This window comes from Mangifera indica, chromosome 4 (assembly GCF_011075055.1).
Source record: "Mangifera indica cultivar Alphonso chromosome 4, CATAS_Mindica_2.1, whole genome shotgun sequence".
Taxonomy (NCBI): domain Eukaryota; kingdom Viridiplantae; phylum Streptophyta; class Magnoliopsida; order Sapindales; family Anacardiaceae; genus Mangifera; species Mangifera indica.
The window spans coordinates 10866607-10882750 of NC_058140.1; the positions used below are offsets into that span (position 1 = coordinate 10866607).

A 16144-nucleotide genomic window follows, 5' to 3' on the forward strand; every position below is an offset into this window, starting at 1 on the left:
TTTGCCAGGTACCTGGGTCCAGATGTCACCGTTTGATTGTTTAATCTTTTGACTATGAGACTTTTTTTAAAATTTATTTTTAATATACAGCAAATTGTTGAGCCAAATTTTTAATAGGATAAATCTGATAAACAATCTCCAATATTGTTTCGACAGACATTACAACCACTAAAAAATAAGAATAAAAAAAGAATAACATTTTCATTTGACTTCCCTTATTACAATATATCTATCTGTAGCAATTCTGTTCCCGGGAAAAAGGGACGGGGCGGTAAAGTAGACGTGGTGACGGTTGGTCGGTTACATCAAAGGGGGGATGAACATGCCCAGTCAGCATCAGATTACTTGAGAATTTAGATTTGTGATTGGATTCGTATTAAATTTTATTAAATCAATCACCATATAACTCATTAATGGTCTGTTCTTGTTAGAAACTTTGGAGAGGATATCCCAACAACCAATCATTAATTTAATCAAATGTATGCATCATAGTATAAATTATATATCTTAAGCCAAATAACCATTTCCCACCAAAGGTATTATACAAACTCAACCTCTCATCCGTTAATTATCAAAAATTTAAATTTATATTCATTAATTATTAAAATTAATCAAAATAATTAACTCAAAAGGTAAAATTATTATTTAACTAGTAATATAGTAAAAATAATAAAACATTATCTATTTTTTCTCAAAATTTAGAAAATTAATAATTTACTTTCAAAATTAAATTTAAAATTTTACATTTTCTCTCTTAGGGTTTATGTGTCCCTTTATCCAATGCCAAAACTAACAGTTTTGCTCCCCCCTTCCTTTTCTAATGCATCTCTAGCGCGCTTTCCCCTTAATGACTTTCCTTCGTCGGTGATGAAGACACCAAACAAAGAAGAGTCACTAAGGTGGGAAACATATCGAAGATACACGAGGAAAGAGGAGAGAGAGTGAAACCGCCAGTTTCAACATAAAAAAAGGGAAAGGCAAAATCTTAAAGGAGAAAATGTAAAATTTTAAAGTTTAATTTTAAAAGAAATTTATTAGTTTTCTAAACCTAAAAGAGAAATAAATAATATTTTATTATTTTTAATATATTATTAATTATATAATAATTTTATTTTTCAAATTTAACTATTTTTATAATTTTTAATAGTTTATAAATAAAAGTTTAAATTTTTAATAACCTAACAGATAAAAAATTGATTTTACATCAGCCAATGGGTGGGAATATGTCTTTCGGCCTATATTTTATTTGTAAAATTGTTAAAAACCGGTAGATAGTTGAATTTGGTAGCCTCATTTTCTGGCGTGATGCATGGCATTCTAGATGCTGACAAAAGAACTGTCAAAAGTTAAAATATTTCATCATGTAACCAACTCTTTCGCTTTTGACTGGGATTTAACCTAAAATATATTAGGTAAAAATAAAATAAATAACTTATATTTTCTTTCTAGCGTAATTATAAGGTTGGTTTTGCACGCACGGGTACTTATAATTAGATGGGTCCATTATTTTCCCTGCAGGAGGAGCATGAAGGTTTGGTAAATTGCAATTACATTATAACAATTAGGAGACTGGCTCTTTGAACCATCTGACTTTGAAGCATAAATATTATATGGATATATCAAAATTTACTAGCCTTATCTTTAGTACGAAAAGTGAAAGAAATTAAAGGCTGCAAAAGAAGAAAGAGCAACAGATAACCCATGAAAGGAGGTCCTGCTGCGGCAGCATAAAGAAGGCGGCCAACTCAAAAGCTATGTTAATATAAAGGTGAAAAAATAAAAAATATTAACTACCCTTGCCTTCTTCTAACATGTTGGCTTTGAGATGCAGTGTAAAATGGCCAATATTTAAGACTTACTACTATGCAAGATTATGTAGAACCTCTTATGTGAGGGGGAGTTTGGTTCAATGAGCCTTCAAAAGAGGTGAGCTCATGAGAAAACCAACCACACAAGGGACAATGACAACGGGATATAATTACACGAATAGCGTGATGAATCACCGAAGAAACTTTGCAATTTATATATCTGCTTATAGTTGAACATGCGTTGCTTCGTAGGCACGGAAAGCACTTGCCAACTTGAGTGCTTAATTTGGACCATTTGATGATGATAATAACGATGATGAGACTCTTAAATTGTCAATACATGATAATGTTTAAAAATGATAATTTTGATCCAAATTTAGGGTTTTTGACTTTAATAAAAAAGAAATTTTTTTGATAAAAATAAGAAAGGGATGGAAACGAGGATGAAAAATATCCTCTTAATTTAAGACATGGATATATGTGTCCCCTCTCATTCTATTCTCGTCCTATCCCGTTCTATCTTTGTCTCTTTATATTAATATTTTTGTTTAAAATACTAACATATTTTTATAGTTTTAGATTATTTATGTTTTTTCAAATTTATTTATATTTTTATTGTGAATATTAAGATAATTAATATATAATATTAGCGACATTTAAAATAGTGGACTGATTTTAATTTTAGTTAATTTTGTTATTTAATATATTTATATTGTATTTAGAGAATACAGAGAGAAGATCTTTCTTCACAAGGATGAAGACAAAAATAAGGAGAGTATCTTTCTTTGTGGGGACAAAGATGGGATAGAGATGAGATTTATTTTCGTAGGAAGAAGACAAAATTTTTGTCATCCTCGTAACAGGGACAGATTGGAGATGAGGATTAATATTCTCTATAGAAACGAGGACGAGATTAAAATCCTCTCCCCACCCCTCTTTTCCCTCTTTATTGTCATCTCTAATAGTATTTGCTTCTTATTAATAAAATAATACATAAGTATTATTTTGCTTAAATATTAATATGTATAAATTAGTAACTTTTTTTTTTTATGAAATATATAATTAGCATTGGGTTTGGTTAGATTTTATGTTTTATTCAATAAAGCTATGTGGATAAATAATATATATATAATTATATATATTATTTGTACATATAACACGAGACTAAAGATGTCATTATTGACCCATTTAAAAATTTAAATGTCAATACGAGAGGTTCTTAAAAATAATAGAAAAGCCACAACTAATATCAGAATGGTGTATTTATAAGAAATTGAAATTCAATATCAATGTGAAATGCCACTGACTCTCAACTACAAAGAGACTAAAGAAATTGAAAATTACACCTAATATTGACTAAAAATTTGATGACAAAAGTTTAGTGAACAATTGTTACCCACTGTCATCCACCTTACAAATCTAAGTGATTACTTTAAAGGGAGGAAATTAAAGAGTTCATAAATTTTGTCATTTACCCTAATAACAAATCAAGGATTAACCCAAAAACAATTGTTTAATGAAGGATTAACAACCCATTACAAATGGTTCAAGACCACCTTCAAGCAAAACAAGCGGCAGTTTGGCCGTTCTTGTCAAAGGCACCATCACAATTATTATGATATATCACTGTTAGGACAATTTTTGCTGGCGTTATGCCTTTGATATTGGCATAAATAAAAAGGATTCCGGAGGTCCTAATCATGATCATGTCTTAACGTGACTTAACATTATACAGTATTTCACATTCTTTCCTAGTTTAACTTTCTATAAAGTTATAAACTTTTTGTTTTATATATTATCGTGTTTTTAATTTGACAATGTGTTCATGTCAACAAAACAAGAACGATGATAAAAATCTCATACGTATTATACTATAATATAATTTGACAATAAAACAATGGTAGGAATGAAAATACACTTTCATTAACTTTATACACCAAACAAATTTTCTCAGACCGTAAAATTATACTTAAATTAATGTTAAAACAGTCCATTTCCAAATGAATTAATCCATATATAAATTATAGGCCAAAAGACTTGTTACCACTTAAGGTAGAATAAAATCTCAAAGTCTCATTCTCCAACTTTTAAAACTCGAACACCCACCTATAAGTTATTTTATATTAAAAATTTCAGTTATAGTTGAGTAAAATCATCATTTATTAAAAAATTAAACTTGTATTACTTTTCCTCCCTAAATTTAAAAATATCACAATCCTCCCTTCAAAGTTTTCAAGTTTTGAAAAGTGGTCATTTCCAGTGGCTTGAAAAAGAAAGAGGAAAAAACCTTAGATTTGGAAGGGGGGAGGGGAGGAGGAATGACTATTTTTTAAAAGTTAGAAACTTTAGGTGGTGGGAATGTGATTTTTAAACTTGAAAAGAAAAATATAATAAAATTTTAATTTTTTTAATAAATAATAATTTTACTCTTAATTTTAATTGATATTTTTAACAAAAAATAGTTTATAAATAAGTGTTTAAATTTTTAAAAATTAAAAAATAAAACTTTAAGATTTCACTAAATTTTGGGTCAGAAGAAGTCTTTTGGCCTAAATTATATAATCCCTTATCAAGAAACCGCCCACTTCAATTGTCAATTATGACTTCTTGATTGATTTATTTATTTTATAGTTGAATATAATGTATGGCCCTTAAGGAGATTAGAAATCGCATAGTATGCGATGTCAATTGCAACTAATTAATTGAAATTAAATGAAATCAACTACTCTTGTGACTCTCCATTTCAATGGCCCATGGATAAGAGCGAAACCTCATCAAGAAGTAAGGGTTAGCCCAACAATTTATTTGGATGGCCTTACACATTCTAGATAGCATATGGGCTTTGAAATAGTAAAAAAATCATGACCGATCGAGAACAATTGATCAATCTCATATTGGGTGAGATTATTAGAATCAATAAAACTATTTAAATATTTTTAATACATAATTTGATACATATATCATAATATGGTTAAATAATATAAAAACACATAATTATATAATGATATATAATTTATATACCTAATAAAAAAAGAATATATTGTTTTATTAGAAAATGATTTATTGTTAGGGGCGATGGTATTTATATCTTTATCAAGAACCTATCAAAGTGGCAAATTATGATTTTGTCGGTTTCAAACCATGATTAAAGATTTGAAGAGAATTATTTTCTTGATAGCATAGTGGCAAGCACCATGAAGTGATAGGAAAATGAAAATTAAAAAAAAAAAAAAAAAGGAAGGATGAAAGAAAAAAGCAATGGCCATAAGATAAGCAGCGTGGGTGAAGGGAGATATTAGTTTGGTGGGTGAAAATGGGTTGCAAGGAGCTTTCATGTTTGACGATAGTGGCAAATATGTTAAAGCGGGTTCACCACCAACACTTCGTTATACCAAATATTTTTGACTTATCTATAGCTAACCTATTACATTCCAACATTGCTACCTCCTCTTGTGGGATTCCACCATACCTTCTCAAATCAAAATTATGGACCCCCTTGTTACCGGAATATCAATTTATATACTATCACTTTATTGTTACATGTCCCCTTACAAGATGAAATAATCATAATAAAACTATCCAATTAAATAACTAATTATATAATAATATATTATTTGAATATTCAACAATGAACATATATGACTCTATCGAAATTGATCCGGAAGTTTTCTAAGTATCTATTTTTATTGAAAGGTATTATATAATACTAAGAGTTTAATTTTTTATTATATATTTATTGAATGCTATAAATATAACTATAAAAAGTTACTTTCATAGAAAGTTTCCTCTTTTCTCATTCCTCATCCATTATTTTTTTAAATTTTAAATATTTATTCAATTATTAAATTTTATTATTTTTATTATAAATAAAACCACCATTTTAAGATTTTATTTAAAGGAATAATAGTTTAGTTTATTCTCATTTCTTATTTAATTTTAAAATTTAATATTTTTTTCTTAATTTAATTTTAAAAAATTATTTTTTTTATTCTCATTATTTAAGAATTTTAAGATAATATATTTTAAAATTAATAGTCGTTGCTTCAAAGTCCAAAATATTACATTTATATTAAAAAAATTTATTTCCTCCATAATCAATCTCATAATCCGACGCCTCTTCACTTTGATGAACCACAAAACAATTTGGCTGAATGGCCGAATTTATCACAATCAATTCGTGCATGGGTAGATAGTAATAGGGAAAATGACTATTTCCCACCCATTTTCTACCCCATTCTCAAACCTATACCCATGACAAATCAAAAATTACTTTTCCTACCCATGACCAAATTACCGTCTATTTTTTCTGTTAAAGGGACAGATAAAATAGTCATTTTACTGTTTATATTAAAAAGTTATAAAATTTATTACTTTTCACCCTCCATAGGTTTTAGAAACTAACATTTCACTTTTACCTAAAGTTTTTAAACTTTAAAAAGTAACATTTTCACCTCCAAACCTAGGGTTTCCATATTTTTCAAAACGCAGCCACCCCCTATAACTTTCAAAAATAGCAGTTTCACCCTCGTTCTTCAACTTCATCTTCCGACGTCGTCTCCGACCTCCTGCTTCTCCTGGTGCGATGAAGATATCTTTATCTCCCCGTCGCATGATACGACGAAGAGACGAAGATCTCTTCGTCGCTCCATGCAAGGAAGAGCCACTACCGTGAGACAAAGAGATCTCTCTTCGTCGCTCCACCTAGACAATGCGTTGTCTTTCGTCGCTCGTTGCGTCGTCCAAACACGACGATGAAGCGTCATTCTTCGTTTGTTTTTCCAGATCTAGACAACGCTTCGTCATCCAGATCTGGGAGACGAAGGGTCGTCTTTCGTCGTCCTTTATAGTCGGAGATGGAAGATCAGTGGAATGCATCAACTGTCAGTGGTGGCCGGAGAAGGAAGCAAACCCTAAGGGTGAAATCTAAACTTTTCAAACTTTGAGGATGGGTTGAGGTGTTAGTTTTTAAAACCTGGAGGGGGGAAATGGTGAAATTTTAAAGTTTTGAGATTTATAATTAAAATGACGATTTTACCCCTGTCCCTAACTGAAAAAAACTTCATCTTCCGACGTCGTCTTCGACCTCCTCTTTCTTCTGGTGCGATGAAGATATCTTCATCTCCTCGTCGCATGATACGACGAAGAGACGAAGATCACTTCATCGCACGATGTGAGGAAAAGCCACTACCGTGCGACGAAGAGATCTTTCTTCGTCGCTCCACCTAGACAATGTGTCGTCCTTCGTCGCTCGTTGCGTCGTCCAAACACGACGATGAAGTGTCATCCTTCGTCTGTTCTTCCAGATCTGGACGATGCTTCGTCGTCCAGATCTGGATGACGAAGGGTCATCTTTCGTCATCCTTTGTAGTTGGAGATGAGAGATTGGTGGAATGCGTCGACTGTCGGTGGTGACCAGAGAAGGAAGCAAACCCTAAAGGTGAAATCTAAACTTTTCAAACTTTAAGGATGGGTTGATGTGTTAGTTTTTAAAACGTGGAGGAGGGAAATGGTGAAATTTTAAAGTTTTGAGGTTTATAATTAAAATGATGATTTTACCCCTGTCCCTAACTGAAAAAATGGACGACAATTTGGTCATGGGTGGGAAAAATGGTTTTTGATCTGCTGTGGGTATAGGTTTGAGAATGAGGTAAAAAATGGGTGGGAAATAGTCCTTTTCCCATAATAATAATAAGGGAAAAAGTATTTCCCACCCAAATTTTAGTCCAATTTCAAACACACACTCACAGGAGATGAAAAACTCAAATTTTCACCTATGACCAAACTTTTGTTAATTTTTTCTATCAAAAGAAAGGGTAAAATAGTTATTTTACTGTTTATATTAAAAATTATAAAGTTTATTATTTTCCATCCCCAGATTTTAGAAACTAATATTTCATATTTACCTAAAGTTTTTAAAATTTGAAAAGTAATATTTTCACCCTAAATCTAGGGTTTCCATATTTTTCAAAGCTCAGTCGCTCCTTATAACTTTCAAAAACAGCAGTTTCACCCCCATTTTTCAACTTCATCTTCCGACGTTATCTCCGATGTCGTCTCTGGCCTTCTCCTTCTCCTGGTACTATAACGGTGGTGCGACGAAGAGATCTCTCTTCATCGAACAACCTAAATGACAAAGGACAACACTTTGTTGCATCCTCTAGACACGATGATGAAGGACAACGAACCGTTATCCTTCATCGCTTGTCATGTCATCCAGACATGATGATGAAGCGTCATCCTCCGTTTGTTCTTCTAGATCTGGATGATACTTTGTCGTCCAGATTTGGGCGATGAAAGTTCGTCTTTTGTTGTCCTTTGTAGTCGGAGAACGGAGATCTGTGGAAAGAGTTGACTGTCGGTTGTGGCTGAAGAAGGAAGCAAATCTTAAAGGTAAAATCCAAAATTTTCAAACTTTGAGGATAAGTTGAAGTGTTAATTTTTAAAACCTGGAGGAGAAAATAATAAAATTTTAAAGTTTTAAATTTTATAGGTAAAATAACTATTTTACTTTTATTTCTAATTAAAAATTTAAACTATAATTTGATCATAGATAAAAATTTGAGTTTTTTATTTCTCATAAATATAACTTTGAGATTAGAGTAAAATTTAGGTGTCCCATGCTCCTTTCCCCTAATAATAATAATAAAAATACGAAGCAAAGCGGATTTTTTTTGTACCCAGCCTTGAAACATCGAACACCGAGGACATTCACTTCCACATACGCCAGCCAGATAAGTGGAACCCACCTTCCAAAGCAGCTGGCCACCATTGAACGTGGTTTTCACAGCCTTTCAGAACGCGTGAATTCGTATTTTCACACCAACAAAATGGAACCCATCATTTTAGCTAAAAAAAAAAAAAAAGGAACGTATCAGAACCTAACAGCCCCACTAGCATTCAAGTTAACAAATGCACGCGCTACAATTTACTCATTTTTTCTTATTTGTCTTAGGAAGAATTATTAAATCAAAATAATATAATTTTCTATTTTCTGAAAAATATTAGAAAATAATTTAGGAAATGAGAGTAAAACATTATTTTATATATATAAAAAAGAGTTTCTTCTAAATCCGCCACCATCGATGACTGTTCCTATTTTGTTTTTAATCATATTTAGTAAAAATATGAATTGTTGATGTTTATTTTGTATTTCTATTTAATTTGTATTTTAAATACATTATCTAAATTTTCAAACTCAAAATATATTAAATATGTATTTTATATTCTTTTATTAAAAATGTATTTTTACTATTTTTCTGTTTTTATAAATTTTTTAAAATATAAAAATATTCTTTAAAATATGAATCTTCATTATATATTATATTATATTGAGATTAATAGTTAATTACATATTTTATATTCAAATTGTTAATTATAAAATTTATAAAAAATATTAAAATTACGGTTGATATTAATGTATTTTTTTAAGTATATTGTTAACAATATACTATAATAAACTTTTATATATACATTTTATATCTAAATTTTATAAAAAATATATTTTTATTATTTATTGTATTATTATATAATTTTTGTATCTTTTTAATTGTCGTATTTATTAATTACAGTTCTTACAACAAGAAAGCGAGTAGCGGCATCAAACAGAAAGTAGCGCGTGAAGAAACATGATTTATCAAGAGCTATAAGTCAAAAGAGAGTAGCCATGCGGCTCTCCTTCAATATGTTTTCTGCTTCTGTTTTCATAAAATAATTTTCTTATGATATATATTAATCTATCCAATATCCCATAATACTTAAGATTATCTCATTTTCTCTCAATCGAGAATTGCTTCTTCCTCTTGGTCAATTGTGCGTTGGTTTCTTCAGGAAACGATGTCGTTTCTTGGACTGGAATGAGGTATTACGAGTAGATAGTTATACAGTAGAAAGTAGGAAAATGCGGACGCTTTGCGACGTTTGTGAGAGCGCTGCTGCTGTTCTCTTCTGTGCGGCCGACGAAGCCTCTCTTTGCTGCTCCTGTGATGAGAAGGTAACATTATTTTGGTGGTTGATTAGTTTATCTCTTAATCTAGCTGAATTAGTTGTTCATAATTTGCTCCTTAGCTGAAATCGATTGGTCAATGGCCTTATCAACACAAAGAATCGTTGTTATGAATTCCGTTTTATCTGTTAAGTATAAGTTTAATTTCTAATTTGTTGTTGTAGGTTCATATGTGCAACAAGTTGGCTAGTAGACACGTGAGGGTGGGGCTAGCGAACCCGAGTGATGTGCCACGCTGTGATATATGTGAGAATGCGCCTGGTATGTAGGGTTTTGGTGTTTTATATTTTGAAGAGGAATTGATATCTGAGGTTTTGTATGAGGGTTTGAAGTTTGTGTCTTCCCTCGGAAACATGTATGCAGCTTTCTTTTATTGTGAGGTAGACGGTAGTTCCCTCTGCTTGCAATGCGATATGACTGTGCATGTTGGTGGTAAAAGAACCCACGGGAGATATCTCTTATTGAGGCAGAGAGTTGAGGTTTGTGTCTCTGTACTAGAGAGGTTCTGTTCTTGTTCTTTAAATCGTATTATTAATTTTTTTTTTTTCGTTTCGTATGCTTTTTGTAGTTTCCAGGGGATAAGCCAAGTCGTTTGGAGGAGCTAGCACTTCAAACCATTGATCCGAGTAAAGTAAGGACAGACCAGACTCAATCACTTAAGATCACAGCAAGAGAGAACCAGCAAAATCATAGGGCCTCTCCTGCTCCAATGCTAGATGTTGATGGCAAGGTGGACAATAAATTAATCGATCTTAATGCTAGGCCCCAACGTGGGCAAACTTCAAATAATCAGGTATCTATGTTCCAGAGTCTCACTTTTTTTTTTTGGTTCTTTGATATCATAAATTATTGTAATCTTAAACCTTTATAGCCTGACTCATGTTTGCATGTTAAGTATGGTATTCATAGTTTGAGTTGATAAATTTGTTACTGTATTTATGTTTAAGGAACAGGGCATTGATCTTTTGAGTGGCAGTAATCATGAGTCACCTGGTGTGGTTCCTGTCGGATCCTTCAAAAGAGAGCCTGAAAAATGAGAAAGGTACAATCTTTAACTCTCAATGATCCTGTTTTAAAGGTTTCATCTCTCCTTACTGTCTTACGTATCTGTAGTTGTTTGAATCATTTGGTTGTGGGGAATATATTTTGCTTGTATTGTTGATAAGTGTTCTGACTGTTAAACTATCTCATCTTGATTAGTATGGTGTTTTATATGATTACTTGTACTTGACAATTACACCAACACCTGCCATTGCTGGTAATGTTATTCTTCCTATTTTATGGATATGTTGTTTTCTCTCCTAGAAAAAATGGATACCCAGTTTGAACTTCAAAAAATTCCTATATTGTATTAAACTTTGGTTATGTGATGGTGGTTTGTGTGTGTAAGTCAGAATTCTCCACCAGGCATGCCACATATTGGATAATTGCTATGTCGGGGGTGAAGACTGGAAGATCTAATGAAATTCTTGTTCAACCCGTCTGCATATTTACCTTCTTTCTGTGGAGGTCTAGAGTCGCTTTGTATGTGCATCTTGTTTGTTAAGTCTTTATCTTAGTCATGTTGTCTAATATTTGGTGAGTCATGGCTATAAAGTTTTGGCTTTGTATTATGGATATATATAAGTATCTGTTGCTATGTCAGCCGCTAGGTTTTCTACTGGTATATTAGTCTATGATGGTTAAACTACTATGATAAATAACAATGTCAGTATGTTTGTTTTAGAAATTTTTTAATGGAGTTTTTATATCTTGCAAGCATGATGTGCACAACTTTGAATGTAGTTATTTTGTTAATGATGTCATATAAATTGAGAATAACTTTAGATGCAAAATCTAAATGAATGGGTGCAGATTTTATTTGTAAATTTGTAATGTTGTATGCCTACTATTCTTGTGCTTATATCAACATTGTTGATTTGGCTTGGTTGTAATTGTAGAAGTTGTGAGGTGTTTGGACTGAAGTCTCTAGCTCCTATGATCGTGAGTTTCTTGCTTTGCCTACAATCATGTCATGCAAGTATTGGTGTTATTCAAGTGCTCTTTGATTTAGTAACTCATATTCTTAATTTAGTGAAAATCTAATCAAATTAAGTAGCCGCTGAAATTTATGTTGATAAGTTCTAAGATGAGGATGTTGATATGACTGTAAAGTCACATTAGATGAAGCAACTTTTGGTATTTTATTTGCTGAAGTAGATGTGATATGGTACTCTAGTATAATAGTCTAGAATAAAAATTGCTTTTTCTTGAGTTTATTGATGTTCAGGTTTTGAGGGGCGCTTCTGTTATTGATCATAAAAGAAGTAGAACAATAAGATTCGTCTGTTTTTTACAAATCTGTATAGTATTGAGAGATTTGTTTTATAAAAGCCAGTGTCAATCCTCTCATTATGAGGAGCGCTAGTTTGGGCAATTATTCTTCTAGAATGGTTTTATTGGATCCTGAGATATGATTAGTTTAATGATCTAAAACCAAAATGAGGAAAAAGTTGAGTTTCTTCTAATTTCATATTTTCAATTTTTTTTAATTCATTTTGATGATGTGGCTCACGTAAAATGAGATTTCTAGTAAATAATGGTCAATATTAGTGCCAAGATGAACAATGTATTCAGGAACTGTGAAAACTTCTTTTAACCTCTTATAAAGTGACAATTGTATATAGTAAGATAACGGTTTGAACCTTGAAGGATATGGATGATCTTCTTTGATCATTGTTATTGGATGAATAAAAAAACTGTAGTTCCATGTATTTAATACCATTTGGGAAATTGTACTAACTGTTATTACTTGTGAAAGTATGGTAATAACAGAGATGCCTTCTTCCTTGTTCTTTTTGGGTACAGATGTTGATGGGGATGTTCTTCCAAACTCAGCTCCTGGGTCAATTCAATGGTGACGGAACAAGTTTATAAGAGAAATTCTCTGCGGTTTCGATTTTATCAGGATATATTCGACGTGATGAGTTGGATAGATGAAGAGAATGTTAACCTGTGTACCATAAGTGATCATGCTAACGCTACCCTGATATTGTGAAAATACTGCAATATTGATACGCTTTGTAACAAAAATAATTTCAATGAATCTGATCAGAATGGCTCGAAAGACATCCATAATTCTATGACCAAAATGAGGAAAGATTAAAAGAGTGTTGTTTGATACTCTGTCTTTGCCATTAAATCCCCTAAAGGTGCAAATTTTGACAATTAGCTTTGTCTAAGTTGCTTTAGAATTTTGCCACTCTCACCGGGGATTGAAAATCTCGATTTTCTGTTTAAATTTGAGTGGTTATTTTCGTTTTTACATACCAGTCAAGTTATTTTCCCAGTAATAGTACCTTTGGAGCAGACAATCTGGTGCAGGTTTTTCTGTTCGATGTAATCGATATCAGCATTGGTTAGGGTGCCATTTTGTTGATAAGGTTTGAAGACATCAAGATAGACTCCATATATTCTGATTACCTTGAGGATTCATATGGAAACTACTGATATAAATTAATGCAGAATTAAGTATGCATGACGACGATACACACCACTTAATCTCATCACAAATACACACTAACTGGTCTCATCAGGATTAAGTTTATTAAGAGGCTAAAAAGTACATTGTAATGATCAAACAAAAAGTCTCCATTCATGCATTTTTCTTCTTCATATCCTTATCTTCTGCAGATCTGTCTTCAGCTTTGCTGCCTGCATACAATTTAGTAGACGTACCCCTTCACGAACATTCCTTTCTTCGCCTCTTCTGACTCGCCCTCACCAGTGTACTTGCCCAGCTGAGCAAGTGAGTTGGCTCTGGCACGCACAAGCAGTGTCTCCTGAGCTGCCTTCACATTCTCTGCCCTGCCTCCCCATGTCTTCAAGCAGGTGTTTTGGAGGGCTCTCGCGTACGAGAATGAGACGTGCCATGGGTGCGGAGCCTGGTTCATGGCATTCAAGTTCAGAGTTGCCTCAACCTCAGATTGCCCACCAGACAAGAACTGCAAATTAAACATTAGACTTAATGCATTAGCTGATGATTAAGATTGCCATTTATTATACCATTAGAAGCTTAATTTATTTGTAAAACTTGCCATGATGCCTGGAACGGCAGGTGGGATTCTATTCTTGAGGAGCTTGAGGGTGTATTCAGCAACTTGTTGAGGTGTGGCTTTGTCCTTGCATTCAGCACCAGGGGTGACCATACTAGGCTTGAGGAGAATTCCCTCAAACATGACATTGTTCTCAGCAAGGTAGTAGAAAACTTCTGCCCAAACCTTCTTGGCTACTTCAAAAGTCCTGTCAATTCCATGATCACCATCAAGCAAGATTTCTGGCTCCACAATTGGGACCAATCCATTGTCCTAAAACATCCAAGTCACACAAATTTCACTTTAATTTTTAAACTTATCCAAGAAATGGCTTGTTTCTAGGGTTATACACAATTAACTTTTATAGTCATCTCACTTGAGAAATGGCAGCATAACGAGCGAGACCCCAGGCTGCTTCCTTCACTGCCAAGGCAGATGGACCATTGGGGATGCTCACAACAGTACGCCTAATCAATCAAATTGATTCAATGTCAATGTCAAAGATACCACTGAATCCAAAAATTTAAACCATTTTTGTGGTGAGAGTATGATTTATACCATTTGGCAAAACGAGCTCCCTGTTGATAGTAAGCTGCTGAGCGAGAAGCAAGGCCATCAAGACCTTGGCACCAAGACTCATCGTTGGAACCAGCAAGGGGAACCAAACCCTGATATTAATCAATTCATTATCCAAAAACCCACTTGTTGATATCAATATATTACATGTATTTTCTGAAAATCTAACCTCATATTATATAATTAGCTAATTAATCACCTTGTCGACTTTGATACCAGGGACAATGTTTTGTTCAACAAGCACATCAACCATCTTTTTGCCATCAGTGGTGGATTGGTAGAGGGTCTCCTCGAAGAGGATGGCACCAGAGATATACTGGCCGAGGCCTGGGGCTGAGACAAGAAGTGTGCGGTATGCCTGGCGGTTAGCCTCAGTGTTCTCTAGCCCAATTGAGGCAAGACGTTTTCCACAGGTAGCATTTGATTCATCCATGGCCAAAATTCCACGCCCTGGAGATGCAACAGTTTTCTACACATACCATACATAAAAATGCCCATAATCAGACAAGCTGGTAATGTAATCAATAACTTCAAATTTAAAACCCAAAACAGTTTTTTTCCACTTCACACATCATGAGTCTTTGGCTTGCATTAAAGCTACTTTATGATTTGTTGGATAACTATATTTATAATTCTTATAAAAAGTAGAAGCCATTCATGGGTCTATATGTATATAATTGTTAATGATACAGGCATGCGTCAAAAATATAGAAATTAAAGATACCGCAGTTTTGACGAGCTCATCAGCATAGGAACCAGCACGAATGGTGAGAGCGGAAGGGGCATTGGGGTGGCATCTAACCACGGAGACAGAGGGCTGACGGATGGTCTGGCCCTTAACCCACTCAGACTTGTCAAGAACGGGAGATGACTTGAGGAGAGAAGTTGATGCAGAGGCCATTGCTGTTGTTTTGGTTTGAGAGGCTAATGTAATTGATAACAGCCTTAAACAAGAGCTCTTTTATAATCTTATCTCCACTGTCTTGACCAGCCCAGCCTCTTTACCACACATACAAAACTCTTCTGCGTTTTTATTGTCCACTGTATTATCATAAGATGTCTCATTTAAGGCTGTCATGAATCCACCAATTGTGTCTTGCCACGTGGGTGATAAATTTGCTTACTTGGCACCATGCATGCCTGGCTCAAATGGATGCTTTTATGCCCACCTCATAAAAATTGAAAATTTTAATGGTAATAAGTTTACAAAAAACCCTGATATTTTTTTCCCATATAGACAAAATGTCATATTCTATAAATGGTCTTGTTTGGCAGTTTCTTTTCAAGGCTTTAATGTAACAGTCTCTCCTCTTTGCTTCTACCTTCAATATGATTAATGGTCATTGTTTAACGACAGGATTTTATGAGATTGTGGGTTCAATATTGACGGTAGAAAAGCTTGCCGCAACAGCTGTGCCATGTCAAGTCTCTAAACTTGCTATTTCCCGGCTGACCTTGGTCTAGAAATATCATGGAGTGGGCTCATTTCACTGCCCCACATCAACTACTCTGGCGGATTCCATGGCTGATGTAAAATGCCGGTGATGTGTGGTTTGGATTCAACCGTTATTCCCAATCTTGTGAACACTGCGTGGAGTTTTACCAACAACAAATGCTGAAGGGTTGGTATAACTGCTCAATTGATTCATGTGTGGAGTTTTTGCACTTTACTCAGAGGAAGCACT

General features: G+C 33.3%; 2 protein-coding genes across 10 annotated transcripts; one reads left to right on the top strand and one right to left on the bottom strand.

The window, feature by feature from the left end:
* Positions 1 to 9489: 9489 nt before the first annotated feature.
* On the top strand, positions 9490 to 12920 carry LOC123212988 (B-box zinc finger protein 19). 9 transcript variants are annotated; one of them, XM_044632280.1, is made up of 7 exons: positions 9490 to 9798; positions 9975 to 10071; positions 10174 to 10289; positions 10379 to 10603; positions 10764 to 10852; positions 11751 to 11793; positions 12658 to 12920. In XM_044632280.1, the coding sequence occupies exons 1-5, from the start codon at positions 9706 to 9708 to the stop codon at positions 10845 to 10847; spliced, it is 615 nt and encodes a 204-aa protein (XP_044488215.1). In that variant the 5' UTR covers positions 9490 to 9705; the 3' UTR covers positions 10848 to 10852; positions 11751 to 11793; positions 12658 to 12920. The 9 variants fall into 9 exon arrangements, 7 of the variants coding, with proteins under 7 accessions (XP_044488215.1, XP_044488216.1, XP_044488214.1 ...); XM_044632281.1 differs by having other exon boundaries at positions 11754 to 11793; XR_006501640.1 differs by having other exon boundaries at positions 11745 to 11793.
* A 453-nt stretch (positions 12921 to 13373) lies between these two features.
* Positions 13374 to 15495, bottom strand: LOC123212986 (fructose-bisphosphate aldolase 1, chloroplastic). The gene is made up of 6 exons (XM_044632270.1): positions 15184 to 15495; positions 14659 to 14928; positions 14442 to 14551; positions 14260 to 14350; positions 13887 to 14156; positions 13374 to 13793 (listed from the first exon to the last, which is right to left on the bottom strand). Exons 1-6 carry the CDS (start codon positions 15358 to 15360, stop codon positions 13515 to 13517), a joined length of 1197 nt encoding a protein of 398 aa, XP_044488205.1. The 5' UTR covers positions 15361 to 15495; the 3' UTR covers positions 13374 to 13514.
* Between the last annotated feature and the right edge of the window lie 649 nt (positions 15496 to 16144).

Excerpts from the sequence above, each read along its gene's own strand:
- LOC123212988 (XM_044632275.1), top strand. The coding sequence starts at position 9,706 with ATGCGGACGCTTTGCGACGTTTGTGAGAGCGCTGCTGCTGTTCTCTTC. Across the intron at positions 10,290-10,378 it reads TATTGAGGCAGAGAGTTGAG|TTTCCAGGGGATAAGCCAAG; the intron begins GTTTGTGTCTCT and ends TGCTTTTTGTAG. Across the intron at positions 10,604-10,757 it reads GGCAAACTTCAAATAATCAG|GAACAGGGCATTGATCTTTT; the intron begins GTATCTATGTTC and ends TTTATGTTTAAG.
- LOC123212986 (XM_044632270.1), bottom strand. The coding sequence starts at position 15,360 with ATGGCCTCTGCATCAACTTCTCTCCTCAAGTCATCTCCCGTTCTTGAC. Across the intron at positions 14,157-14,259 it reads GTTATGCTGCCATTTCTCAA|GACAATGGATTGGTCCCAAT; the intron begins GTGAGATGACTA and ends TGGATGTTTTAG. Across the intron at positions 13,794-13,886 it reads CTGCCGTTCCAGGCATCATG|TTCTTGTCTGGTGGGCAATC; the intron begins GCAAGTTTTACA and ends TTTAATTTGCAG.